At 44.3% G+C, this 24,943-nt stretch overlaps 2 protein-coding genes across 5 annotated transcripts in view; both read left to right on the top strand.

Annotated features, from left to right (window-relative positions):
- The window catches only part of LOC139548265 (START domain-containing protein 10-like), a 31,463-nt gene extending 14,685 nt beyond the window's left edge, over positions 1-16,778 (top strand). The window contains exons 2-6 of the mRNA XM_071357823.1: positions 9,181-9,328; positions 9,417-9,520; positions 14,142-14,259; positions 14,894-14,946; positions 16,333-16,778. Coding sequence (XP_071213924.1) covers positions 9,181-9,328; positions 9,417-9,520; positions 14,142-14,259; positions 14,894-14,946; positions 16,333-16,545 — 636 coding nt within the window. The 3' untranslated portion in view covers positions 16,546-16,778. The remainder of the gene's footprint in view (positions 1-9,180; positions 9,329-9,416; positions 9,521-14,141; positions 14,260-14,893; positions 14,947-16,332) is intronic.
- A 6,303-nt stretch (positions 16,779-23,081) lies between these two features.
- Positions 23,082-24,943, top strand: part of LOC139548261 (arf-GAP with Rho-GAP domain, ANK repeat and PH domain-containing protein 1-like) — a 124,513-nt gene continuing 122,651 nt past the window's right edge. For all 4 annotated transcript variants that reach the window (XR_011669683.1, XM_071357814.1, XM_071357812.1 and 1 more), the window contains exon 1: positions 23,082-23,234. The gene's annotated coding sequence lies outside the window, so the exon portion shown is untranslated. The remainder of the gene's footprint in view (positions 23,235-24,943) is intronic.

The following is a 24,943-nucleotide window of genomic DNA, read 5'->3' as shown; positions in this document are numbered from 1 at the left end:
AGGGTTATCCCCATGTGGCTGTTGAAAGATGGGGTTCCTCATATAGTGTTCAGGGTTATCCCCATGTGGCTGTTGAAAGATGGGGTTCCTCATATAGTGTTCAGGGTTATCCCCATGTGGCTGTTGAAAGATGGGGTTCCTCATATAGTGTTCAGGGTTATCCCCATGTGGCTGTTGAAAGATGGGGTTCCTCATATAGTGTTCAGGGTTATCCCCATGTGGCTGTTGAAAGATGGGGTTCCTCATATAGTGTTCAGGGTTATCCCCATGTGGCTGTGATTGAAAGATGGGGTTGATCATATAGTGTTCAGGGTTATCCCCATGTGGCTGTTGAAAGATGGGGTTCCTCATATAGTGTTCAGGGTTATCCCCATGTGGCTGTGATTGAAAGATGGGGTTCCTCATATAGTGTTCAGGGTTATCCCCATGTGGCTGTGATTGAAAGATGGGGTTGATCATATAGTGTTCAGGGTTATCCCCATGTGGCTGTGATTGAAAGATGGGGTTCCTCATATAGTGTTCAGGGTTATCCCCATGTGGCTGTTGAAAGATGGGGTTCCTCATATAGTGTTCAGGGTTATCCCCATGTGGCTGTTGAAAGATGGGGTTCCTCATATAGTGTTCAGGGTTATCCCCATGTGGCTGTTGAAAGATGGGGTTCCTCATATAGTGTTCAGGGTTATCCCCATGTGGCTGTTGAAAGATGGGGTTCCTCATATAGTGTTCAGGGTTATCCCCATGTGGCTGTTGAAAGATGGGGTTCCTCATATAGTGTTCAGGGTTATCCCCATGTGGCTGTTGAAAGATGGGGTTCCTCATATAGTGTTCAGGGTTATCCCCATGTGGCTGTTGAAAGATGGGGTTCCTCATATAGTGTTCAGGGTTATCCCCATGTGGCTGTTGAAAGATGGGGTTCCTCATATAGTGTTCAGGGTTATCCCCATGTGGCTGTTGAAAGATGGGGTTCCTCATATAGTGTTCAGGGTTATCCCCATGTGGCTGTTGAAAGATGGGGTTCCTCATATAGTGTTCAGGGTTATCCCCATGTGGCTGTTGAAAGATGGGGTTCCTCATATAGTGTTCAGGGTTATCCCCATGTGGCTGTTGAAAGATGGGGTTCCTCATATAGTGTTCAGGGTTATCCCCATGTGGCTGTTGAAAGATGGGGTTCCTCATATAGTGTTCAGGGTTATCCCCATGTGGCTGTTGAAAGATGGGGTTCCTCATATAGTGTTCAGGGTTATCCCCATGTGGCTGTTGAAAGATGGGGTTCCTCATATAGTGTTCAGGGTTATCCCCATGTGGCTGTTGAAAGATGGGGTTCCTCATATAGTGTTCAGGGTTATCCCCATGTGGCTGTTGAAAGATGGGGTTCCTCATATAGTGTTCAGGGTTATCCCCATGTGGCTGTTGAAAGATGGGGTTCCTCATATAGTGTTCAGGGTTATCCCCATGTGGCTGTTGAAAGATGGGGTTCCTCATATAGTGTTCAGGGTTATCCCCATGTGGCTGTTGAAAGATGGGGTTCCTCATATAGTGTTCAGGGTTATCCCCATGTGGCTGTTGAAAGATGGGGTTCCTCATATAGTGTTCAGGGTTATCCCCATGTGGCTGTTGAAAGATGGGGTTCCTCATATAGTGTTCAGGGTTATCCCCATGTGGCTGTTGAAAGATGGGGTTCCTCATATAGTGTTCAGGGTTATCCCCATGTGGCTGTGATTGAAAGATGGGGTTGATCATATAGTGTTCAGGGTTATCCCCATGTGGCTGTTGAAAGATGGGGTTCCTCATATAGTGTTCAGGGTTATCCCCATGTGGCTGTGATTGAAAGATGGGGTTGATCATATAGTGTTCAGGGTTATCCCCATGTGGCTGTGATTGAAAGATGGGGTTCCTCATATAGTGTTCAGGGTTATCCCCATGTGGCTGTTGAAAGATGGGGTTCCTCATATAGTGTTCAGGGTTATCCCCATGTGGCTGTTGAAAGATGGGGTTCCTCATATAGTGTTCAGGGTTATCCCCATGTGGCTGTTGAAAGATGGGGTTCCTCATATAGTGTTCAGGGTTATCCCCATGTGGCTGTTGAAAGATGGGGTTCCTCATATAGTGTTCAGGGTTATCCCCATGTGGCTGTTGAAAGATGGGGTTCCTCATATAGTGTTCAGGGTTATCCCCATGTGGCTGTTGAAAGATGGGGTTCCTCATATAGTGTTCAGGGTTATCCCCATGTGGCTGTTGAAAGATGGGGTTCCTCATATAGTGTTCAGGGTTATCCCCATGTGGCTGTTGAAAGATGGGGTTCCTCATATAGTGTTCAGGGTTATCCCCATGTGGCTGTTGAAAGATGGGGTTCCTCATATAGTGTTCAGGGTTATCCCCATGTGGCTGTTGAAAGATGGGGTTCCTCATATAGTGTTCAGGGTTATCCCCATGTGGCTGTGATTGAAAGATGGGGTTGATCATATAGTGTTCAGGGTTATCCCCATGTGGCTGTTGAAAGATGGGGTTCCTCATATAGTGTTCAGGGTTATCCCCATGTGGCTGTGATTGAAAGATGGGGTTGATCATATAGTGTTCAGGGTTATCCCCATGTGGCTGTGATTGAAAGATGGGGTTCCTCATATAGTGTTCAGGGTTATCCCCATGTGGCTGTTGAAAGATGGGGTTCCTCATATAGTGTTCAGGGTTATCCCCATGTGGCTGTTGAAAGATGGGGTTCCTCATATAGTGTTCAGGGTTATCCCCATGTGGCTGTTGAAAGATGGGGTTCCTCATATAGTGTTCAGGGTTATCCCCATGTGGCTGTTGAAAGATGGGGTTGATCATATAGTGTTCAGGGTTATCCCCATGTGGCTGTTGAAAGATGGGGTTCCTCATATAGTGTTCAGGGTTATCCCCATGTGGCTGTTGAAAGATGGGGTTCCTCATATAGTGTTCAGGGTTATCCCCATGTGGCTGTTGAAAGATGGGGTTCCTCATATAGTGTTCAGGGTTATCCCCATGTGGCTGTTGAAAGATGGGGTTCCTCATATAGTGTTCAGGGTTATCCCCATGTGGCTGTTGAAAGATGGGGTTCCTCATATAGTGTTCAGGGTTATCCCCATGTGGCTGTGATTGAAAGATGGGGTTGATCATATAGTGTTCAGGGTTATCCCCATGTGGCTGTGATTGAAAGATGGGGTTCCTCATATAGTGTTCAGGGTTATCCCCATGTGGCTGTTGAAAGATGGGGTTCCTCATATAGTGTTCAGGGTTATCCCCATGTGGCTGTTGAAAGATGGGGTTCCTCATATAGTGTTCAGGGTTATCCCCATGTGGCTGTTGAAAGATGGGGTTCCTCATATAGTGTTCAGGGTTATCCCCATGTGGCTGTTGAAAGATGGGGTTCCTCATATAGTGTTCAGGGTTATCCCCATGTGGCTGTTGAAAGTAGTGCACTCTATGGGTTTCTCCGATTATGATTTTTCAACGCCGATACCGATTATTGGAGGACCAAAAAAAAGCCGATGCCGTTTTTTATTTATTTTATTTATATATATATATATTTGTAATAATGATAATTACAACAATACTGAATGAACACTTTTATTTTAACTTAATATAATACATAAATAAAAATCTATTTAGTCTTATATAAATATTGAAACATGCACTGTTTGGACTGGTTTAACACGCTGTCAGACTGACGGGTACTGTATGGACTGGTGTAACAAGCTGTCAGACTGACGGGTACTGTTTGGACTGGTTTAACAAGCTGTCAGACTGACGGGTACTGTTTGGACTGGTTTAACACGCTGTCAGACTGACGGGTACTGTATGGACTGGTGTAACAAGCTGTCAGACTGACGGGTACTGTTTGGACTGGTTTAACAAGCTGTCAGACTGACGGGTACTGTTTGGACTGGTTTAACAAGCTGTCAGACTGACGGGTACTGTTTGGACTGGTTTAACAAGCTGTCAGACTGACGGGTACTGTATGGACTGGTTTAACAAGCTGTCAGACTGACGGGTACTGTATGGACTGGTTTAACAAGCTGTCAGACTGACGGCTACTGTTTGGACTTTCTCCAGCCCACACACACCCTGAGGACTGAGGGGAAAACCTGCTCACTGATGGTATACAGATACACACTCATCCCCTCTCATCCTTCCCTTCCACATGTGTCTACCCGTGTCCAGCAGAACACACTCATTATTTAAACTGAATGTTCCATTTGGTTTAAATAATGCAAAAACAAAGTGTTGGAGAAGAAAGTAAAAGTGCAATATGTGCCATGTAAGAAAGCTAATGTTTAAGTTCCTTGCTCAGAACATGAGAACATATGAAAGCTGGTGGTTCCTTTTAACATGAGTCTTCAATATTCCCAGGTAAGAAGTTTTATGTTATAGTTATTATAGGACTATTTCTCTCTATACCATTTGTATTTCGTATACCTTTGACTATTGAATGTTCTAATAGGTACTTTAGTATTGCCAGCCTAATCTCGGGAGTTGATAGGCTTGAAGTCATAAACAGAGCTGTGCTTCAAGTAAACGCAAGAAAGTGCTGTTTGAATGAATGCTTACGAGCCTGCTGCTGCCTACCACCGCTCAGTCAGACTGCTCTATCAAATATCAAATCATAGACTTAATATAATAAACACACAGAAATACGAGCCTTAGGTCATTAATATGGTCAAATCCGGAAACTATCATTTCGAAAACAAAACGTTTATTCTTTCAGAGAAATACGGAACCGTTCTGTATTTTATCGAACGGGTGGTATCCATAAGTCTAAATATTGCTGTTACATTGCACAACCTTCAATGTTATGTCATGATTATGTAAAATTCTGGCAAATTAATTACAGTCTTTGTTAGGAAGAAGTGGTCTTCACACAGTTCGCAACGAGCCAGGCGGCCCAAACTGCTGCATATACCCTGACTCTCCTTGCACAGAACGCAAGAGAAGTGACAATTTCCCTAGTTAATATTGCCTGCTAACATGAATTTCTTTTAACTAAATATGCAGATTTAAAAATATATACTTGTGTATTGATTTTAAGAAAGGCATTGATGTTTATGGTTAGGTACATTGGTGCAACAACAGTGCTTCTGTTCACGAATGAGCTTGTTAAATCACCACCCGTTTGGCGAAGTAGGCTGTGATTCTATGATAAATGAACAGGCCCCGCATTGATTATATGCAACAGAGGACAAGCTAGTTAAACTAGTAATATCATCAACCATGTGTATTTAACTAGTGATTTATGTTAAGATTAGTTTTTTTATAAGATAAGTTTAATGCTAGCTAGCAACTTATCTTCGCTCCTTGCTGCACTCGCGTAACAGGTGGTCAGCCTGCCACGCAGTCTCCTCGTGGAGTGCAATGTAATCGGCCATAATTACCGATTGTTATGAAAACTTGAAATCGGCCCTAATTAATCGCCCATGCTGATTTAATCGGTCGACCTCTAGTTTCTCCCCTCCCCCATCTTCTGTCTGTGTTGTTGTGGTGTGGAGTCTTCCCTTGGCTGAGGTAACCATGGAGATGGCGAACTCTGGTGTGTGTGTGGGCTCGTGCACATTCTAATTTTTTAAGAGCCTGACATTGGCATAATTCTGTGCCAACGGTTTTACTATTAAACTGTCACCCCCACACACAAACAAGCTCTCCCCTCTCTCCCCTCCCTTCTCTCCCCTCCCTTCTCTCCCCTCCCTTCTCTCCCCTCCCTTCTCTCCCCTCCCTTCTCTCTACTCTCTCCCCTCCCTTCTCTCTACTCTCTCCCCTCCCTTCTCTCTACTCTCTCCCCTCCCTTCTCTCTACTCTCTCCCCTCCCTTCTCTCTACTCTCTCCCCTCCCTTCTCTCTACTCTCTCCCCTCCCTTCTCTCTACTCTCTCCCCTCCCTTCTCTCTACTCTCTCCCCTCCCTTCCCTCTACTCTCTCTCTCTACTCTCCCCTCCCTTCTCTCTACTCTCTCTCTACTCTCTACTCTCCCCTCCCTTCCCTCTACTCTCTCCCCTCCCCTCTCTCTACTCTCTCTCTCTTCTCTCTCTCCCTCCTCTCTACTCTCTCTCCCTTCTCTCTACTCTCTCTCCCTTCTCTCTACTCTCTCCCCTCCCTTCTCTCTGCTCTCTCTCTCTGCTCTCTCTCCCTTCTCTCTACTCTCCCCTCCCTTCTCTCTACTCTCTCCCCTCCCTTCTCTCTACTCTCTCCCCTCCCTTCTCTCTACTCTCTCCCCTCCCTTCTCTCTACTCTCTCTACTCTCTCTCCCTCCTCTCTCCCCTTCCTCCCTTCTCCACTCTACTCTCTCCCCTCCCTTCTCTCTCCACTCTACTCTCTCTCCCTTCCCCCCCTCTCTCTCCCCCTCTTCTCTGCTCTTCTCTCTCCTCTCTTCTCTCTCCCTCCCTTCCCTCCTCTCTCTGTCCCCTCTCCATTTTGATATCTGAAAATTCTTATGACCCCAACCATTTTGTAATTAACAGCCAATGTTTACTCTTTTAATTGAGGCTATGGCAGTCAATTGAAAAACATTCTAACAGTATTTCTGATTGTCTTCTCAACTCACCATCACATACTTTTAATATGGGGCTGTTGGAGTCAATTCCAAATTAGTCTGACATAATGTATCTTATCTCACCACCAATAATGAGATGGGTGTGGCTTGATGCATGTCGTGTCAAAGTCAGGGGGCGTGGTCCACAGTGTGCACCTCGTCTCTGCTGTCACATTAAACCTGGATCAATATTTGGTTTTAATGCAGACAAGAGCACTGAATCCAGCTTCACACAGATATGACCTGGCTAAGGGTTCCATGAGTTTTATGGTGCTTTCAAGACAACTGGGAACTCTGAAAAATACGAGGTCAAATCATGACGTCAGTGATCTTCAGGTCAGAAACGGATCTCTAGAAAGAGGCTCAAAATCCCGAGTTGGATGACCGATCAATTTTTTTTTCTCCAGTCAGAGCTCTAGTTTTTTCCCCAGAATTCCCAGTTGTCTTGAACGCACTGAAGTCGTAAGTCAGAGATTTCCAAGTTCCGAGTTGTTTTGAACGAGGCATTAATGCTCAGAGGGAGACTGCAGGTTATTCCCTATGAGTCAGGAACCAAAACTCCTCTAATGACCCGTGAATGCATTGTCTGCAGCATTCGGTCACATGACAGCTCGATCAGCTGTTGGATTTCACTTACCAGCACGTCAACTGAGCCAGAATCACAGTCAAACGGATTGGGAAGTAGGTCCCAAAGTGCTCTCCAAGCGTTGGAGGTGAGCAGTCATCCCTGGTGTGGGACACTTACTGATGCTGTTTCCTGTTAGAAACATGCAAAGCTGAGGAAAGGGGGCGTGGTTCACTTTTGAAACTCTCCAATAAGCATCGTTTCCTCTGAATCCACGGATTCAGCCACTCTCTTGAATGTTTTTGTATTTCCACAGATTTTTCAGTTTGTTCAGTTTCCCAAATATGTCTGTTCCAAAGGCAAGGAGACACGTGTTCTTTTCATTACACAGAAAGTCAAATCTTAATTTAATTTTTTTTTTATACATCCATTGTGAATGACAGCATTTCCTCTCTCAATTAGAAAAATCTTTCCAACACTCCCCCTCGATAACCACCAAGCCACAGTGTGAAATAGAACATTGTCATGCTCTGATCCCGTATCGCCACATAGTTTTGAGATCAGGTGTGCGCGCTGTAGATGTGGTTTGATGTAGTTTACAATGGAAGTTACCTGCTGCAGTATATCTCAGAGTTCTGTGCTCAGCTCTTTTGCCACCAGTTGCTCTCGGTGTATCATACAATGCATACATGTACATACAAAATACATATAGAGGGAGAGACATTCATAACTAGAGTGCAGAGGCCTGCCTGCCGTCTCGCCATAGATGGAGCCCCATCTGTGCAAAAGCCCGCCATACGTTTCCATATGGAATCTGTTTTTCATCAATATGGCCACGCAGCACACATCTACATCCCCTGTGCCGTTTCATGCTCGGGAATCGTGAGACAAAGACGATATTATAATCATTTTTTTTGGTGTATATATATACTATATATATTATATATAAACAAAAATATAAATGCAACACGCAACAATTTCAACAATTTTACTGAGTTACAGTTAATTTAAGGAAATCAGTCAATTTAAATAAATAAATTAGGCCCTAATCTATGGATTTCACATTACTGGGCAGGGGCGCAGCCATGGGTGGGCCTAGGAGGGCATAGAACCACCCACTTGGGAGCCAGGCCCATCCATTGGGGAGCCAGGACAGCCAATCAGAATGAGGTTTTTCCCCAGAAAAGGGCTTTATTACAGACAGAAATACTCCTCGGTTTCATCAGCTGCTCTGGTGGCTGGTCTCAGACGATCCTGCAGGTGAAGAAGCCGGATGTGGATGTCCTGGGCTGCCGTGGTTACACGTGATCTGCGGTTGTGAGGCCGGTTGGACGTACTGCCAAATTCTCTAAAATGATGTTGGAGGCAGCTTATGGTACTGAAATGAACATTAAATTCTCTAGCAACAGCTCTGGTGGACATTCCTGCAGTCAGGATGCCAATTGCACCCTCCCTCAACTAGTGACACCTGTGGCATTGTGTTGTGTGACACAACTGCACATTTTAAGCTGGCCCTTTATTGCCCCCAGCACAAGATGCACCTGTGTAATGACATTGCTGTTTAATCAGATATTCCATACTGTGTGTATGGAACATTTCTGGGATCTTTTATTTCAGCTCATGAAACCAACACTTTACATGTTGCTTTTATATTTTTATATATATATTTATTATAATTTTTTTCCAGGATTTTGGGAATTCTACCACGACCCCATTTTAATAACACATGGGGTCGCAACCCCTAGTTTGGGAACCGCTGCTCTACCCTCTCTTCTCTCTGCCCTTCCAAGCCACTTGATTAAGGAAGGATCTAACACTGTCCTTCATGTAGCTGTGTGTTTGCCCTCTGTATAGTTTTAGTTATTTACAGTTTAGGTGCTGTAGGCTAGAGACACATCTGTATCCACTGGCCACATCTGTATCCACTGGCCCATCTCTCCATGTAAAAACACACACAGTAGTGGAAGGGATTTGGCATCAGGGTGATGTCAGCTGTGTTTGTTGTTTGTGTATGCACAGTATTTATTTTAAAGTGTGTGTTTGGTCGACTAATGGTTGACGTGTGTGTCTCTCCTGCAGTGTCGGATGGCGTGTAAGGACGTGCCAGCTGAGACCATGTATGATGTTCTCCATGACATCGAGTACCGGAGGAAATGGGACGCAAACGTCATCGAAACCTTCGACATCGGAAAACTCACTGTTAACGCAGACGTGGGCTACTACTCCTGTACGACTCATCCACGCACACACACACACCCACGTTCTTGGCGCTGTGTGTGTGTATGTTAATGAGGCTCCTCTTCGTCTGTGTCTAGGGAAGTGTCCCAAGCCGCTGAGGAACCGTGACGTCATCACGCTGCGCTCCTGGCTGCCCATGGGCAGTGATTACATCATCATGAACTACTCTGTCAAACATGCCGTAAGTATAAACATGTACAGGGAGAGACTCCTGGTCCAGAACCCTGTACTTTGCCCCCTGGCCCATTGCTCTCCAACCCTGTTCCTGGAGAACTACCCATCTATAGGTTTTCGCTCCAACCCCAGTTGCAACCAACCTGATTCAGTTTATCAAGCAGCTAATTGTTAGAATCAGTTGCCCTAGACGATGTCTCCAGGAACCAGGTTGGAGTCTGGGATAGGCTCAGTGGATAACCGACTGGTTGTACAACGCTCTGCAGGTAGAAACAGAAGAGAGAGAACAGACCTGCAGAATGGTTTCCCTTGACCTCAGTGGGAAACAAATGCTACAGTAGGACTGTCCACTCTATTTAAATGACCATGCTGTAGATGGACATGTCTTAAGTGTCTTTAGTTTGTGTGTGTGTACATAAGTACAGTTTGATAAAGGTGGGTCATGTGTGTTTACAGTAAGTGAAGTATTTGCTCACTTTAGTAAGACTGGGTGTATTAGTTGACTTAATCCTCTGGCATTTCAATAAAGCTTTATCGGTCCGTGCCACTGCTAACGCTGGATAAAGCCTGTGTGTTGGATAGGGCAGTGGTAGCTCAGGGTTAGGTTCCTCAACACTCACAGTACAGTGGCTATGCCCTTCACGATTTGTCCTTGAGGATCTTTGAGAAGTGGAGAAGAACCTCGACTTTAGCTTATTGGAGGAGCCTTTGTAATACTGCTCTCCCTTCTCCTGTTCAATGAGACCTTACAAGACTAGTCACCTACTGCAGGAAGGAAGGAGATAAGGGTTTGGTTTGGAATCAGACCTCTTTATTTCTCTCTCTCTGCGTGATCAATGTTGAGTTGACCTCTCCTGTGACTACTGCAAGCTTCTGCTTTCCACACGCAAACACTCAGACAAACCTACTGTTACGCACGCCTCTAAGAAGAGGGAACGCAACACCCTGCTACAACTCAACTCCCCGTGAAGTGAAAGAGGTATGGGACTGTAGGTGCGAGTAAGGATGACAAAAAGGCAGAATTGACCGCTTACTAGGATTTATTTCCTTTACACGGTAATATGGGGAAAAGGGGCTGGACGGAACCAAAGCAAAGAAAGTAAATATCAAAGCTCCCCCTCTCCTATTTAACCTGCCTACCCACTACTTACCTAACTTAGCACCACCTGGTGCCCTAACCAAAATACAGGGGGTGGTCCACCCAGGTCTTACCTAGTGTGCCTAGACAGTAAATATACTACGGGTATATGTATGCCCGCAGGCCTCTTGCCTAAGCACTCCCTAGGTGCCTTCCCCTTCCCCCATGGGAACAAATGAAACAGAATATCAAACAATACTCAAACAAACTAATAAACAAAGGACATCAAATAAGCTCTAGCTGAGCAACAATCTCACACAGTACATACCAACTGCTCCCAGCAACAACTAACACGGAACATACCAACTGCTCCCAGCAACAACTAACACGGAACATATCAACTGCTCCCAGCTACAACTAACACGGAACATACCAACTGCTCCCAGCTACAACTAACACAGTACATACCAACTGATCCCAGCAACAACTAACACAGTACATACCAACTGCTCCCAGCAACAACTAACACAGAACATACCAACTGCTCCCAGCTACAACTAACACAGTACATACCAACTGATCCCAGCAACAACTAACACAGTACATACCAACTGCTCCCAGCAACAACTAACACAGAACATACCAACTGCTCCCAGCTACAACTAACACAGTACATACCAACTGCTCCCAGCAACAACTAACACAGTACATACCAACTGCTCCCAGCTACAACTAACACAGTACATACCAACTGCTCCCAGCTACAACTAACACAGTACATACCAACTGATCCCAGCAACAACTAACACAGTACATACCAACTGCTCCCAGCAACAACTAACACAGAACATACCAACTGCTCCCAGCAACAACTAACACAGTACATACCAACTGATCCCAGCAACAACTAACACAGTACATACCAACTGCTCCCAGCAACAACTAACACAGAACATACCAACTGCTCCCAGCTACAACTAACACAGTACATACCAACTGATCCCAGCAACAACTAACACAGTACATACCAACTGCTCCCAGCAACAACTAACACAGAACATACCAACTGCTCCCAGCAACAACTAACACAGTACATACCAACTGCTCCCAGCAACAACTAACACAGAACATACCAACTGCTCCCAGCAACAACTAACACAGAACATACCAACTGCTCCCAGCAACAACTAACACAGTACATACCAACTGCTCCCAGCAACAACTAACACAGTACATACCAACTGCTCCCAGCAACAACTAACACAGTACATACCAACTGCTCCCAGCAACAACTAACACAGTACATACCAACTGCTCCCAGCAACAACTAACACAGTACATACCAACTGCTCCCAGCAACAACTAACACAGTACATACCAACTGCTCCCAGCAACAACTAACACAGTACATACCAACTGCTCCCAGCAACAACTAACACAGTACATACCAACTGCTCCCAGCAACAACTAACACAGAACATACCAACTGCTCCCAGCAACAACTAACACAGTACATACCAACTGCTCCCAGCAACAACTAACACAGTACATACCAACTGCTCCCAGCAACAACTAACACAGAACATACCAACTGCTCCCAGCAACAACTAACACAGAACATACCAACTGCTCCCAGCAACAACTAACACAGAACATACCAACTGCTCCCAGCAACAACTAACACAGAACATACCAACTGCTCCCAGCAACAACTAACACAGAACATACCAACTGCTCCCAGCAACAACTAACACAGTACATACCAACTGCTCCCAGCAACAACTAACACAGAACATACCAACTGCTCCCAGCAACAACTAACACAGAACATACCAACTGCTCCCAGCAACAACTAACACAGTACATACCAACTGCTCCCAGGAACAACTAACACAGTACATATCAACTGCTCCCAGCAACAACTAACACAGTACATACCAACGCTTTCTGATAAACAACCAACACTTTATCACAATCAAATTCTCCAGCAATGATCTCAGCCTGCCTATGATCTCTATCTCTTCTGAACAGAACACTGGCTTTTATAGCTTCAGGTGGCATGGTAATTAGAGACAGCTGTATCTTGACGAGGGGGCGGGGTCAGCTCTCCAATCATCAATTGCGGCCGACCAATCAGCTGCTTGGGGAGAATTTCAGGAAGCCATCCCCTGAAACACACACACACTCAAATACAAACTACAACACAGAAACTGGGGAACGTAACACCTACATCCAGACAAACCTACATCCAGACAAACACTCAGACAAACCTACATCCAGACAAACCTACATCCAGACAAACCTACATCCAGACAAACACTCAGACAAACCTACATCCAGACAAACCTACATCCAGACAAACCTACATCGACAAACACTCAGACAAACCTACATCCAGACAAACCTACATCCAGACAAACCTACATCCAGACAAACACTCAGACAAACCTACATCCAGACAAACCTACATCCAGACAAACCTACATCCAGACAAACCTACATCGACAAACACTCAGACAAACCTACATCCAGACAAACCTACATCCAGACAAACCTACATCCAGACAAACACTCAGACAAACCTACATCCAGACAAACCTACATCCAGACAAACCTACATCCAGACAAACACTCAGACAAACCTACATCCAGACAAACCTACATCCAGACAAACCTACATCCAGACAAACACTCAGACAAACCTACATCCAGACAAACCTACATCCAGACAAACCTACATCGACAAACACTCAGACAAACCTACATCCAGACAAACCTACATCCAGACAAACCTACATCCAGACAAACACTCAGACAAACCTACATCCAGACAAACCTACATCCAGACAAACCTACATCCAGACAAACCTACATCCAGACAAACACTCAGACAAACCTACATCCAGACAAACCTACATCCAGACAAACCTACATCCAGACAAACACTCAGACAAACCTACATCCAGACAAACCTACATCCAGACAAACCTACATCCAGACAAACACTCAGACAAACCTGCAAGACAAACCTACATCCAGACAAACCTGCAAGACAAACCTACATCCAGACAAACCTGCAAGACAAACCTACATCCAGACAAACACTCAGACAAACCTGCAAGACAAACCTACATCCAGACAAACACAGCTACTTTGCTCACATTGAGTTTAGTGAGAGGAGTGTGTAAGAGTTGACTGTTATTGGGCACGGCAGCATCAGCATCAGGAACTGGCAGAGATCCAGAGCGGAACTAGGACTGTAACAGTGAGTGAGAGTGAGAATCCATACTGTCACTTTACCCCTCCACAATATTACTTTGTGCAGTAAACTCCTGATAAGTGACTGTCATGTTTTCAATTTAAACTCTGTTTAAGTGCAGGGGAGTTCATCATTTTATTTAAATACATTTTGTTTGAATGTTCTGGCCGTGTACTGCACTCATGCAGAACAAACCGAAATAACTGGATTCAACTGTACAGCAGTTGAGACCATTTCCTCAGATGGACGGTTCTGTGCTAACTAGGGATGTTCCACTGTGTATTTCTGTAGAAATACCCCCCTAAGAAGGACATGGTACGAGCAGTGTCCATCCAGACTGGCTACCTGATCCAGAGCCATGGACCGAACCACTGCACTCTTACCTACCTGGCACATGTGGATCCAAAAGGTAATACACACACACACACACACACACACACACACACACACACACACACACACACACACACACACACACACACACACACACACACACACACACACACACACACACACACACACATACACGTATCAGTGGAGGCTGCTGAGGGGAGGATGGCTCATAGTGATGGGTGGAATGGAGTCAATGGAAACGTCATGTTTGATACCATTCCAGGATTTATTATGAGCTGTCCTCCCCTCAGCAGCCACCAGGTGGTTAATGTGCTTGGAGAGTTAATGAATGATTCATACTCAGGACCTTCTTTCTACAGCTATCGCCATAGTAACTATGGATCTGGAGGTCAGGGTCTGTCCCTCTCTCTTTCTCTCTTTCTCTCTCTTTCTTTCTCTCTCTCTCTCTCTCTCTCTCTCTCTCTCTCTCTCTCTCTCTCTCTCTCTCTCTCTCTCTCTCTCTCTCTCTCTCTCTCTCTCTCTCTCTCTCTCTCTCTTTTAAGATCGTAAAGATCTTGATAATATCTCCATCTAATTCTCTCTAAATCACCCGTTCTGGTGTGAGCATGTGTGTGACATCTGTAGACAGTGGGTGATTTGACCGTGGATGACACGACATGGTGTAACATCAATCTCTCTCTCCCTCCCAGGTTCACTACCCAAGTGGGTTGTTAACAAGTCTTCCCACTTTCTGGCTCCCAAAGTAAGTACATTCCAGACTGCTTATGCCTACACTGCCCAGCATTACACTCCCATCACCACATTATAATGCTACACTGCCCAGCATTACACTCCCACTGTACACACTCCCATCACCACATTATAATGCTACACTGCCCAGCATTACACTCCCATCACCACATTATAATGCTACACTGCCCAGCATTACACTCCCACTGTACACACTCCCATCACCACATTATAATGCTGGAGCGAGGGGAGAGAGAGGGTAACGCATGCCAGCTCCCCATCTCTCAGCAGAGTCTGGTTGTCTGGACCAGTGCACACGGGAGAACACCTGTGTATAATGTATGATCCTTCCTACGCTTCCCTGGGCTAGAAACGTGTGTGTGCTGAAATAGGCCATGGGATCTCAAGGGAATGAGGAAAGATGGGGGAGAGCCCCAGTCTAAGGCACTGCATCTCAGTGCAGGCCCTGGTTCGATTCCAGGCTGTATCACAACCGGCTGTGATTGGGAGTCCCACCCGGGTTTGGCCAGGGTAGGCCGTCATTGTAAATATAATTTGTTCTTAACTGACTTGCCTTGTTAAATATGGTTAAATAAAAAAAATCTCAAACATAGGTTACTACATGGTACAACAGACATCTCTCTCCATCACTAGGTTACTACATGGTACAACAGACATCTCTCTCCATCACTAGGTTACTACATGGTACAGCAGACATCTCTCTCCATCACTAGGTTACTACATGGTACAACAGACATCTCTCTCCATCACTAGGTTACTACATGGTACAGCAGACATCTCTCTCCATCACTAGGTTACTACATGGTACAACAGACATCTCTCTCCATCACTAGGTTACTACATGGTACAACAGACATCTCTCTCCATCACTAGGTTACTACATGGTACAACAGACATCTCTCTCCATCACTAGGTTACTACATGGTACAACAGACATCTCTCTCCATCACTAGGTTACTACATGGTACAACAGACATCTCTCTCCATCACTAGGTTACTACATGGTACAACAGACATCTCTCTCCATCACTAGGTTACTACATGGTACAACAGACATCTCTCTCCATCACTAGGTTACTACATGGTACAACAGACATCTCTCTCCATCACTAGGTTACTACATGGTACAACAGACATCTCTCTCCATCACTAGGTTACTACATGGTACAACAGACATCTCTCTCCATCACTAGGTTACTACATGGTACAACAGACATCTCTCTCCATCACTAGGTTACTACATGGTACAACAGACATCTCTCTCCATCACTAGGTTACTACATGGTACAGCAGATAACACAACTGCTCTCTGCTGCTTGTGTTCCTTTTTAACCCTGGCTAAATGCAGATCTCTCTCTCTGTGTGTGTGTGTGTGCAGGCGATGAAGAAGATCAGTAAGGCGTGTCTAAAGTACGGAGAGTGGAAGCAGAGACACAACCCAGGCTTTAAGCCCTGGCTCTACCCTGAGCAGACTACACTTCCCACAATCCCTGTGTCCGAGCTTAGCATCCAGCACGCAGACAGCCTGGAGAACATTGACGAGAGTACACTCAGCGAGATGCAAACGCGAGAGGAGAGAGACAGCGACTAACATCACACACATAACACACACTTTGTTTTTCCCTCTCCAGTCAGTCTCTTTGTCCTGAATCACTTCCCCTATTGTCCATTATAACATGTGTCTCTGGATCACATTGGCTGTATCCTGTAAAGAATCCTGAACACACACACCGGTCCGCTCTCTGTTCCTCAACACTACAGATGTATGAATGTATGTAGAGTTCAATCTTAAATACAGATTCCTACAAAGGTTTTCATATTTCATTTGTTATCCGAGTCTTTCTTAAAGAGTGTGTGTGCGTGCGCTAAATGAGGTCTGACAAATGATTGACCTGATTTAACAGATTGTTCTGGTCTGAATCCATCACACACACGTACACACGTACACACACACTGTTTAATGCCGCTACTGCTGTGTGGCCTTGTTCCGAACAGGGATCCCCACTCTAGGTTGGCATGGCAACCCCCCACTCAACTTAACACCAGGGTAAGACTGGGACGGTGGAGGGAGAGAGTGGAGATGGGGGGAGAGAGTGAAAATGAGGAGGAAGTGAGAGCTCAGATGTTGATTTTGACCTCTCCTTCATTGGCACGGGGGGGGGGGCATAAGCACCAGAGCTGTAGTCTCTGAGAGGATTAGTTGTAACCAAAACGGTCTCTCTCTCTCACACACACACACACACACACACATATATCCAGTCTTTGCAGATAGCCTGTAGGGCTAAGGGAAGTGCTTGAGGAGGAGTTGGGGCCTGAAATGGTAACAGGCCAAATCATTGCAGTACTCCCTCTGTTTTTATTTCTCAAAACACAGACATGGTTTGGTAGTTTACAATGAATCACATGCTTAAAGTAATTACGTTTGGTTACCATGGGATTTCTGGGAGAGGTGACTGAAGGGACATGATTGTTCTTTGAACTGTCACAGGGCTAAATCCTGCCCTATAGTAAGACACGAGTAGGCTTAGTGAAGCACCTACACACACTTCTCATTCATATACAGGAAACTCAGTTATATCAAATTAACTTGTTCAAGTGTACTGTAGCGCTGCTCACATAATCCATGTATCCACGCAGGGTCATTTCTGTAACATTTGTTTGCAGTCGGGAAAAGACTACCGGGGCGTATTCGTTTTGTCAGCACGTCCTAGTACATACAGTGGGGAGAACAAGTATTTGATACACTGCCGATTTTGCAGGTTTTCCTACTTACAAAGCATGTAGAGGTCTGTCATTTTTATCATAGGTACACTTCAACTGTGAGAGACGGAATCTAAAACAAAAATCCAGAAAATCACATTGTATGATTTTTAAGTAATTAATTTGCATTTTATTGCATGACATAAGTATTTGATCACCTACCAACCAGTAAGAATTCCGGCTCTCACAGACCTGTTAGTTTTTCTTTAAGAAGCCCTCCTGTTCTCCACTCATTACCTGTATTAACTGCACCTGTTTGAACTCGTTACCTGTATAAAAGACACCTGTCCACACACTCAATCAAACAGACTCCAACCTCTCCACAATGGCCAAGACCAGAGAGCTGTGTAAGGACATCAGGGATAAATTGTAGACCTGTACAAGGCTGGGATGGGCTACAGGACAATAGGCAAGCAGCTTGGTGAGAAGGCAACAACTGTTGGCACAATTATTAGAAAATGGAAGAAGTTCAAGATGACGGTCAATCACCCTCGGTCTGGGGCTCCATGCAAGATCTCACCTCGTGGGGCATCAATGATCATGAGGAATGTGAGGGATCATCCCAGAACTACACGGCAGGACCTGGTCAATGACCTGAAGAGAGCTGGGACCACAGTCTCAAAGAAAACCATTAGTAACACACTACGCCGTCATGGATTAAAATCCTGCAGCGCACGCAAGGTCCCCCTGCTCAAGCCAGCGCATGTCCAGGCCCGTCTGAAGTTTGCCAATGACCATCTGGATGATCCAGAGGAGGAATGGGAGAAGGTCATGTGGTCTGATGAGACAAAAATAGAGCTTTTTGGTCTAAACTCCACTCGCCGTGTTTGGAGGAAGAAGAAGGATGAGTACAACCCCATGAACACCATCCCAACCGTGAAGCATGGAGGTGGAAACATCATTCTTTGGGGATGCTTTTCTGCAAAGGGGACAGGACGACTGCACCGTATTGAGGGGAGGATGGATGGGGCCATGTATCGCGAGATCTTGACCAACAACCTCCTTCCCTCAGTAAGAGCATTGAAGATGGGTCGTGGCTGGGTCTTCCAGCATGACAACGACCCGAAACACACAGCCAGGGCAACTAAGGAGTGGCTCCGTAAGAAGCATCTCAAGGTCCTGGAGTGGCCTTGCCAGTCTCCAGACCTGAACCCAATAGAAAATCTTTGGAGGGAGCCGAAAGTCCGTATTGCCCAGCGACAGCCCCGAAACCTGAAGGATCTGGAGAAGGTCTGTATGGAGGAGTGGGCCAAAATCCCTGCTGCAGTGTGTGCAAACCTGGTCAAGAACTACAGGAAACGTATGATCTCTGTAATTGCAAACAAAGGTTTCTGTACCAAATATTAAGTTCTGCTTTTCTGATGTATCAAATACTTATGTCATGCAATAAAATGCAAATAAATTACTTAAAAATCATACAATGTGATTTTCTGGATTTTTGTTTTAGATTCCTTCTCTCACAGTTGAAGTGTACCTATGATAAAAATTACAGACCTCTACATGCTTTGTAAGTAGGAAAACCTGCAAAATCGTCAGTGTATCAAATACTTGTTCTCCCCACTGTAACTTCTCCTACAGTGGATTCGGAAAGTATTCAGACCCCTTAACTTTTTCCACTTTTTGTTACATTACAGCCTTACTCTAAAATTGATTAAATAGTTTTCAAACCCTCGTCTACACACAATACCCCATAATGACAAAGCAAAAACAGGTTTTTAGAAATCTTTGCAAATGTACAAAAAATAAAAAACATGACATTTACAGAAGTATTCCAACACTTTACTCAGTACTTTGTTGAAGCAGCTTTGGCAGTGATTACAGCCTCCAATTTTCTTCGGTATGACGCTACAAGCTTGGCAGACCTGTATTTGGGGAGTTTCTCCCATTCTTCTCTGCAGATCCTTTCAAGCTTTGTCAGGTTGGATGGGGAGTGTCGCTGCACAGCTATTTTCAGGTCTCCAAAGATGTTAGATCGGATTGAAGTCCGGGCTCCTACTGGGCCACTCAAGGACATTCAGAGACTTGTCCCGAAGCTAATCCTGCGTTGTCTTGGCTGTGTGCTTAGGGTTGTTGTCCTGTTGGAAGGTGAACCAGTCTGAGGTCCTGCCCGCTCTGGAGCAGGTTTTCATCAGTGATCTCTCTGTACTTTGCTCCGTTCATCTTTCCCTCAATCCTGACTAGTCACCCAGTCCCTGCCGCTGAAAACATCCCCACAGCATGATGCTGCCCCCACATTGCTTCCCCGTAGGGATGATCCCAGATGTCCTCCAGATGTGACGCTTGGCATTCAGTTTAATCTAGGTTTCATCAGACCAGAGAATCTTGTTTCTCATGGTCTGAGAGTCTTTAGCTGTCTTTTGGTAAACTGTTATATGTTATATGCCTTTTATCTCCACAGAGGAACTCTATAGAGCTCTGTCAGAGTGACCATCGGGTTCTTGGTCACCTCCCTGACCAAGGCCCTTCTCGCCCGATTGCTCAGTTTGGCCAAGTGGCCAGCTCTAGGAAGAGTCTTGGTGGTTCCAAACTTCTTCCATTTAAGAATGATGGAGGCCACTGTGTTCTTGGGGACCTTCAATGCTGCAGAAATGATTTGGCACCATTCTCTAGATCTGTGCCTGGACACAATCCTGTCTCTGAGCTCTACGGACCATTCCTTCCACGTCATGGCTTGGTTTTTGCTCTGACATTCACTGTCAACATGCTAGACCTTATGTAGACAGGTGTGTGCCTTTCCAAATCATGTCCAATCATTTGAATTTACCACAGGTGGACCAATCAAGTTGTAGAAATATCTCAAGGATGATCAATGGAAACAAGATGCACCTGAGCTCAATTTCGAGTCTCATAGAAAAGGGTCTGAATACTTATGTAAATAAGGTATTTCTGTTATTTCTATATACATTTGCAAAAAGAATCTTAAAACCTGTTTTCGCTTTGTCATTATGGGGTAATGTGTGTAATTTATTTTTATTTAATACATTTTAGAACAAGGCTTTAATGTGGAAAAATTCAAGGGTTCCGAATACTTTCCGAATGCACTGTCGGACGCGCTTTGTTTGCAAATCCTGTTATCTTCTTCTTCTATGGTATTATGGCGTTCGCACAATTTTATGTGCATGCCAAGACAAGTTTGGTAACTAGAACATTTTGGAATGTATTATTATTATTTGTACTATTTGAGAATTATTTTCAATAACATTCAGTACTACGTTCTGTAAGGTTAGGCTACAATATGTTTTGGAGAATGTTAATTGTCATTTTACATATTTAGTTTTTTGATTGCTGTCTGGTTTGGCTATACATGAATGCTGCATTCGTAACCAAGTGGGAATTTACCACATACGAATGGGAACAATCCACTTAAATGGCCTCCAACTGGTAATTATTAGTGGGAAACTCTGTCACTTCTCCCACATGCTGTCCTCTGACGTCACCTAATAAGGAAATGACCTAGATAACAGCATTTTCAGCAGTTAAATGCAACAAAACATTATTTATAAAAAGCTATCTATATGTTTTTTGAACACTATAATTTTTTCAACCAAGCAGCTGTACTTTGTTTGGCTAATGGCCAGTAAGCTGCGGAAACCCAATCAGCTTTCCTCAATGAGTTCAAAGCATGTGAATTCATCCAACTGATATTTATAACTTCACTGGTAAATTCCCACCTCCCACTTGGTTAAGGAACGCAGCAAAAGGCTCCTCACAAGAACGGCAGATCAGACCATGGGAAATGTTTGATGTGGCAGCATTGATGTGGCAGCATGTAACTTTTCAGTGCCCAAGACAAGGGCCTAGTCTAAAACCCAGTTTAAGCCTCATGTTTTTTTAAGTTTGTCAATTTTTGTTTTGTTTTGTCCTGCAGTGTAAATAAGACAAACTGTGAGCTGTTGCCTGGCTACCTGTCCACATCACTCTGGCCAAACTGATGTTTCTTCTCCACGATGAGTCTGGATTTGCCTCCCTCCCCTATAATTTATAGAACGCAAACACATTCTGACTTCTGATTGGTCCCATAAACCAATGGGTTGGGCCAGAGCTGGCCTACATGACATAAGCAACTTATATTTTTTCACTGGTTAGATTTGTTAGAGACGATCCAATCGCTGAATAATTTGTTTTATACAACGCCCCTCATTTTGAAATGAACTCTTGAAATTTCTTCTAGGATGGCAGATTCAGACAGAATGTATGTAGCGATTGATAGAGCAGTGGAATTAAATTCAGGGTGAGTCATCAGGCAACTACGACCTGGAACCCCACATTCTTTATATAATGAACCCAAATTGTGTATCTGTACCATGTCTCAGTTTAAAAGGCTACACACTGCGCATGAAGGCCTGTCTCCCTGCCACCCTCGGATCGACCCCACCATGGATGCTAGACCAGGGGTGAGTCACTGTCTTTCCTGTCTTCCCCATTTCCTCTCCTTCTCCCCTCCTCCTCTCCTCTATCCCTTCTCCCCTCCTCCTCTCTCCGCTACAGGCTATGCCTATACCTCCACACAGCTGCAAGCCGATGGAAAAGGAGGGACATAGGTTTATAATGTACAGTCTTTATTTTGCAGCACTGTGTCCTAGATAGAATGTTTCCCCTAGGACAATAAAGTTAATTTATAATCTGCATCCAACATCTTTATTGTGTAGCCTAATCATCTCATGCTGAATTTCTTTGTGGGAAAAAATCTATGCCACTTTCAGGGCAATACAATCCCATAAACCATAATAACCTTGGTCCTAAGGGATTGGATTTATGTGATATATAGGCATACTCAACTAGCCTGAGTAGAAGTTGCCTGCAGATGAGGAAATCCATATGTATTCACAGAAATAATGTAGGCCGATATATATTGGTCTCCGGGAGAGTTGTTAGGACAGATCGACTCTGACTGCAGGCATAGGCCTAATTTTCAGCGCCAATGAAAGAAGCTCTCATCCCATGAAGTTAGTTACTGTAGCCTCTCCACCTCAACACTACAGCAGTCACTTGTCGCCTTCCTGTGGTTGAAAACGACACTACACACCGTCCTAGAATCACTCAGAAATATGTATGTGAATACAATGTCCAGTGTTGTTATTTTATGTTTCCACGCAGAATGGAACGATCATTTTAGTCGGAATGGCTACTGTTGCAAAGCACCAGACCGAATTGTTCCCATACAAATGTTGCTACTAATGTCCAGAAATAAATTGTTAGCCTGCGATTCATCTCCAAATCGTACGTTTGTGTGGAACTGGTTCCCTGTCTATGTTTACTAGAATATGTGTCTGTTGGTGTGTTCTCTCGCATATAGACTTCAAAGGTTGAAAAGTGGACTGGCTGAAAACCGGACTGTGCTCCTTTTTAATTGTAATCAGTCACGTGACCGCGGCAGAAGTTTTCGGTGGATTTGTGTCTTTGCTGCTGGTGCTTTCGAAGCGTGAGAAAAAGACATTGGCGAACTCGCCGTGAAATATCCCCATATACCACAAAACCTCAATTCCAGTCAGCAGAGAAACGGTTCAAAACACAGAGAAGGTAAATCATATATATTTTTTTACATTTTCTGTAGAGTTTATGATTGAAAAACGTCAGAGGAAAGAAAGGACCAAAACAGATTTTGTAATGAGGTGAATTTGTAAAGAATTCCTCTGCACTTTCAAGTGTAGTTGCAAAGGCATAATAGCCTAGACTCGGATGTGATTGTCAACAATCTAGCTACGTTTTTAGAGCAACCTGTAAGATTGTAAACGGGCAGTTGCTGTTAGTTAATGTATTAAAATGACCGCCTGTAGCGTTTCATCGTGGATAAAATAAAATTATAAACGCCTAGAACCGTTTTCCTTCTTTTGTGGTAGATTTAGGCTATAGTTTAAACGACCAAGAAGCGAGGACCCCCGTCTCCGTTATTGCGGAACGCTGACACGGTTGTTTATCCCAGAGGGAATCTGTTTCCTCTATTCTTATCGGATCTCAGGGCTTAAGTCCGCTCATTTTACAGGATCATACATCAATGATTTACAATATTAACAAGTTATTTCCGTGCGTGTGTCAAATCTGATGTGCGTGAAATGGGAGTAGTGTTACTGGTTTAGACTGAGTTAATGTGCACCTCTTTCCGTGTTCCGCCGTCGTCCAAACTAGAGGTGCAGGTTTGACAGGTGCTTTGCAGAGCCATGTAGCGCCCCATTAACGTTACATGGGGAATATTTAAACAATACTATGTAACTGTATGTCTAGAACTAGCACAATATAAAAAAATTCTCTCTCTTATTATTATTGTAATAATACAAAAAATCATAATACATTTCATTTGTATAGTGCTTTTCCTTAGAGTTCTCTCAAAGCTCTACTGAGGAAAAAAAAAATACAATTAAAAACAACATACATTTAAAATGCAGTAGTGGGCTAGGTGCCAAAATCATAATAGATTGGGACTACGACTATAAAAGAGGGCTTTAAGCATTCCATATGCGAGGGGCAAGGCAGCGGAAGGCTCGGCACCCCATAGTTCGGAGACGTGTCTTGGGGACTTGAAGCAGTAGGGAGTGGCTGGAGCGGAGAGTGCTAGGTGGCTCACTGATTGAGATGAGGCCGCTGATGTAGGTTGGGCTCAAAAATACACCTTATGAAACAGCAGGGACTGTGAAGAGACACACAAAGGTACATACGCACACAAGCGCTAGCACACACACTCTACACACCTGTACATTGTAATATTGTTGTGTGGTGGTATTATACATTTTCTATTGTAGATATGTAGTGGTGTAGTAATGTTATATGATGTACTGTTTTATCTTTTGTTTTTTATGTAATGTTAGTGCCTGAATGTTATTGGAAGATCCCTAATAAATACAAATGTAATTTAAAATCAGGATCGGCCCAAGCACTGACCCATGTGGGACACCGCATGTGACTGTAGAATCCTCTGATCTGGTCTCTCCAATAGTTATGTATTGCCTTCTATTGGAGAGTTAGGAGGAGATTCACTTCAGAGCTGTTAAAGAGATAGCAGTGTGCTCTCTGAGACGATGCAGGAGGATGTTGTGGCCTACTGTGTCAGAAGCAGAACTGAGATCTAAGAGGAAGATGCTAGGAGATCCTGAATCAGAAGCTATCACAGAGTCGTGGTAGGGCTAGGTGATATGGCCAAAATATATCACAGTATAAAAACTAATGTCGGTATTTTATGTTTTTGAATAATACAAGTCTACATTTGCTTTATGAGTAGTGAGTGAACCTAGGGT

The sequence above is a fragment of the Salvelinus alpinus genome, chromosome 21 (genome assembly GCF_045679555.1).
Source record: "Salvelinus alpinus chromosome 21, SLU_Salpinus.1, whole genome shotgun sequence".
NCBI classification, from domain to species: Eukaryota; Metazoa; Chordata; class Actinopteri; order Salmoniformes; family Salmonidae; genus Salvelinus; species Salvelinus alpinus.
Note: the sequence above shows the minus strand (reverse complement) of the source record. Positions and strands in the feature narration are given on the sequence as shown.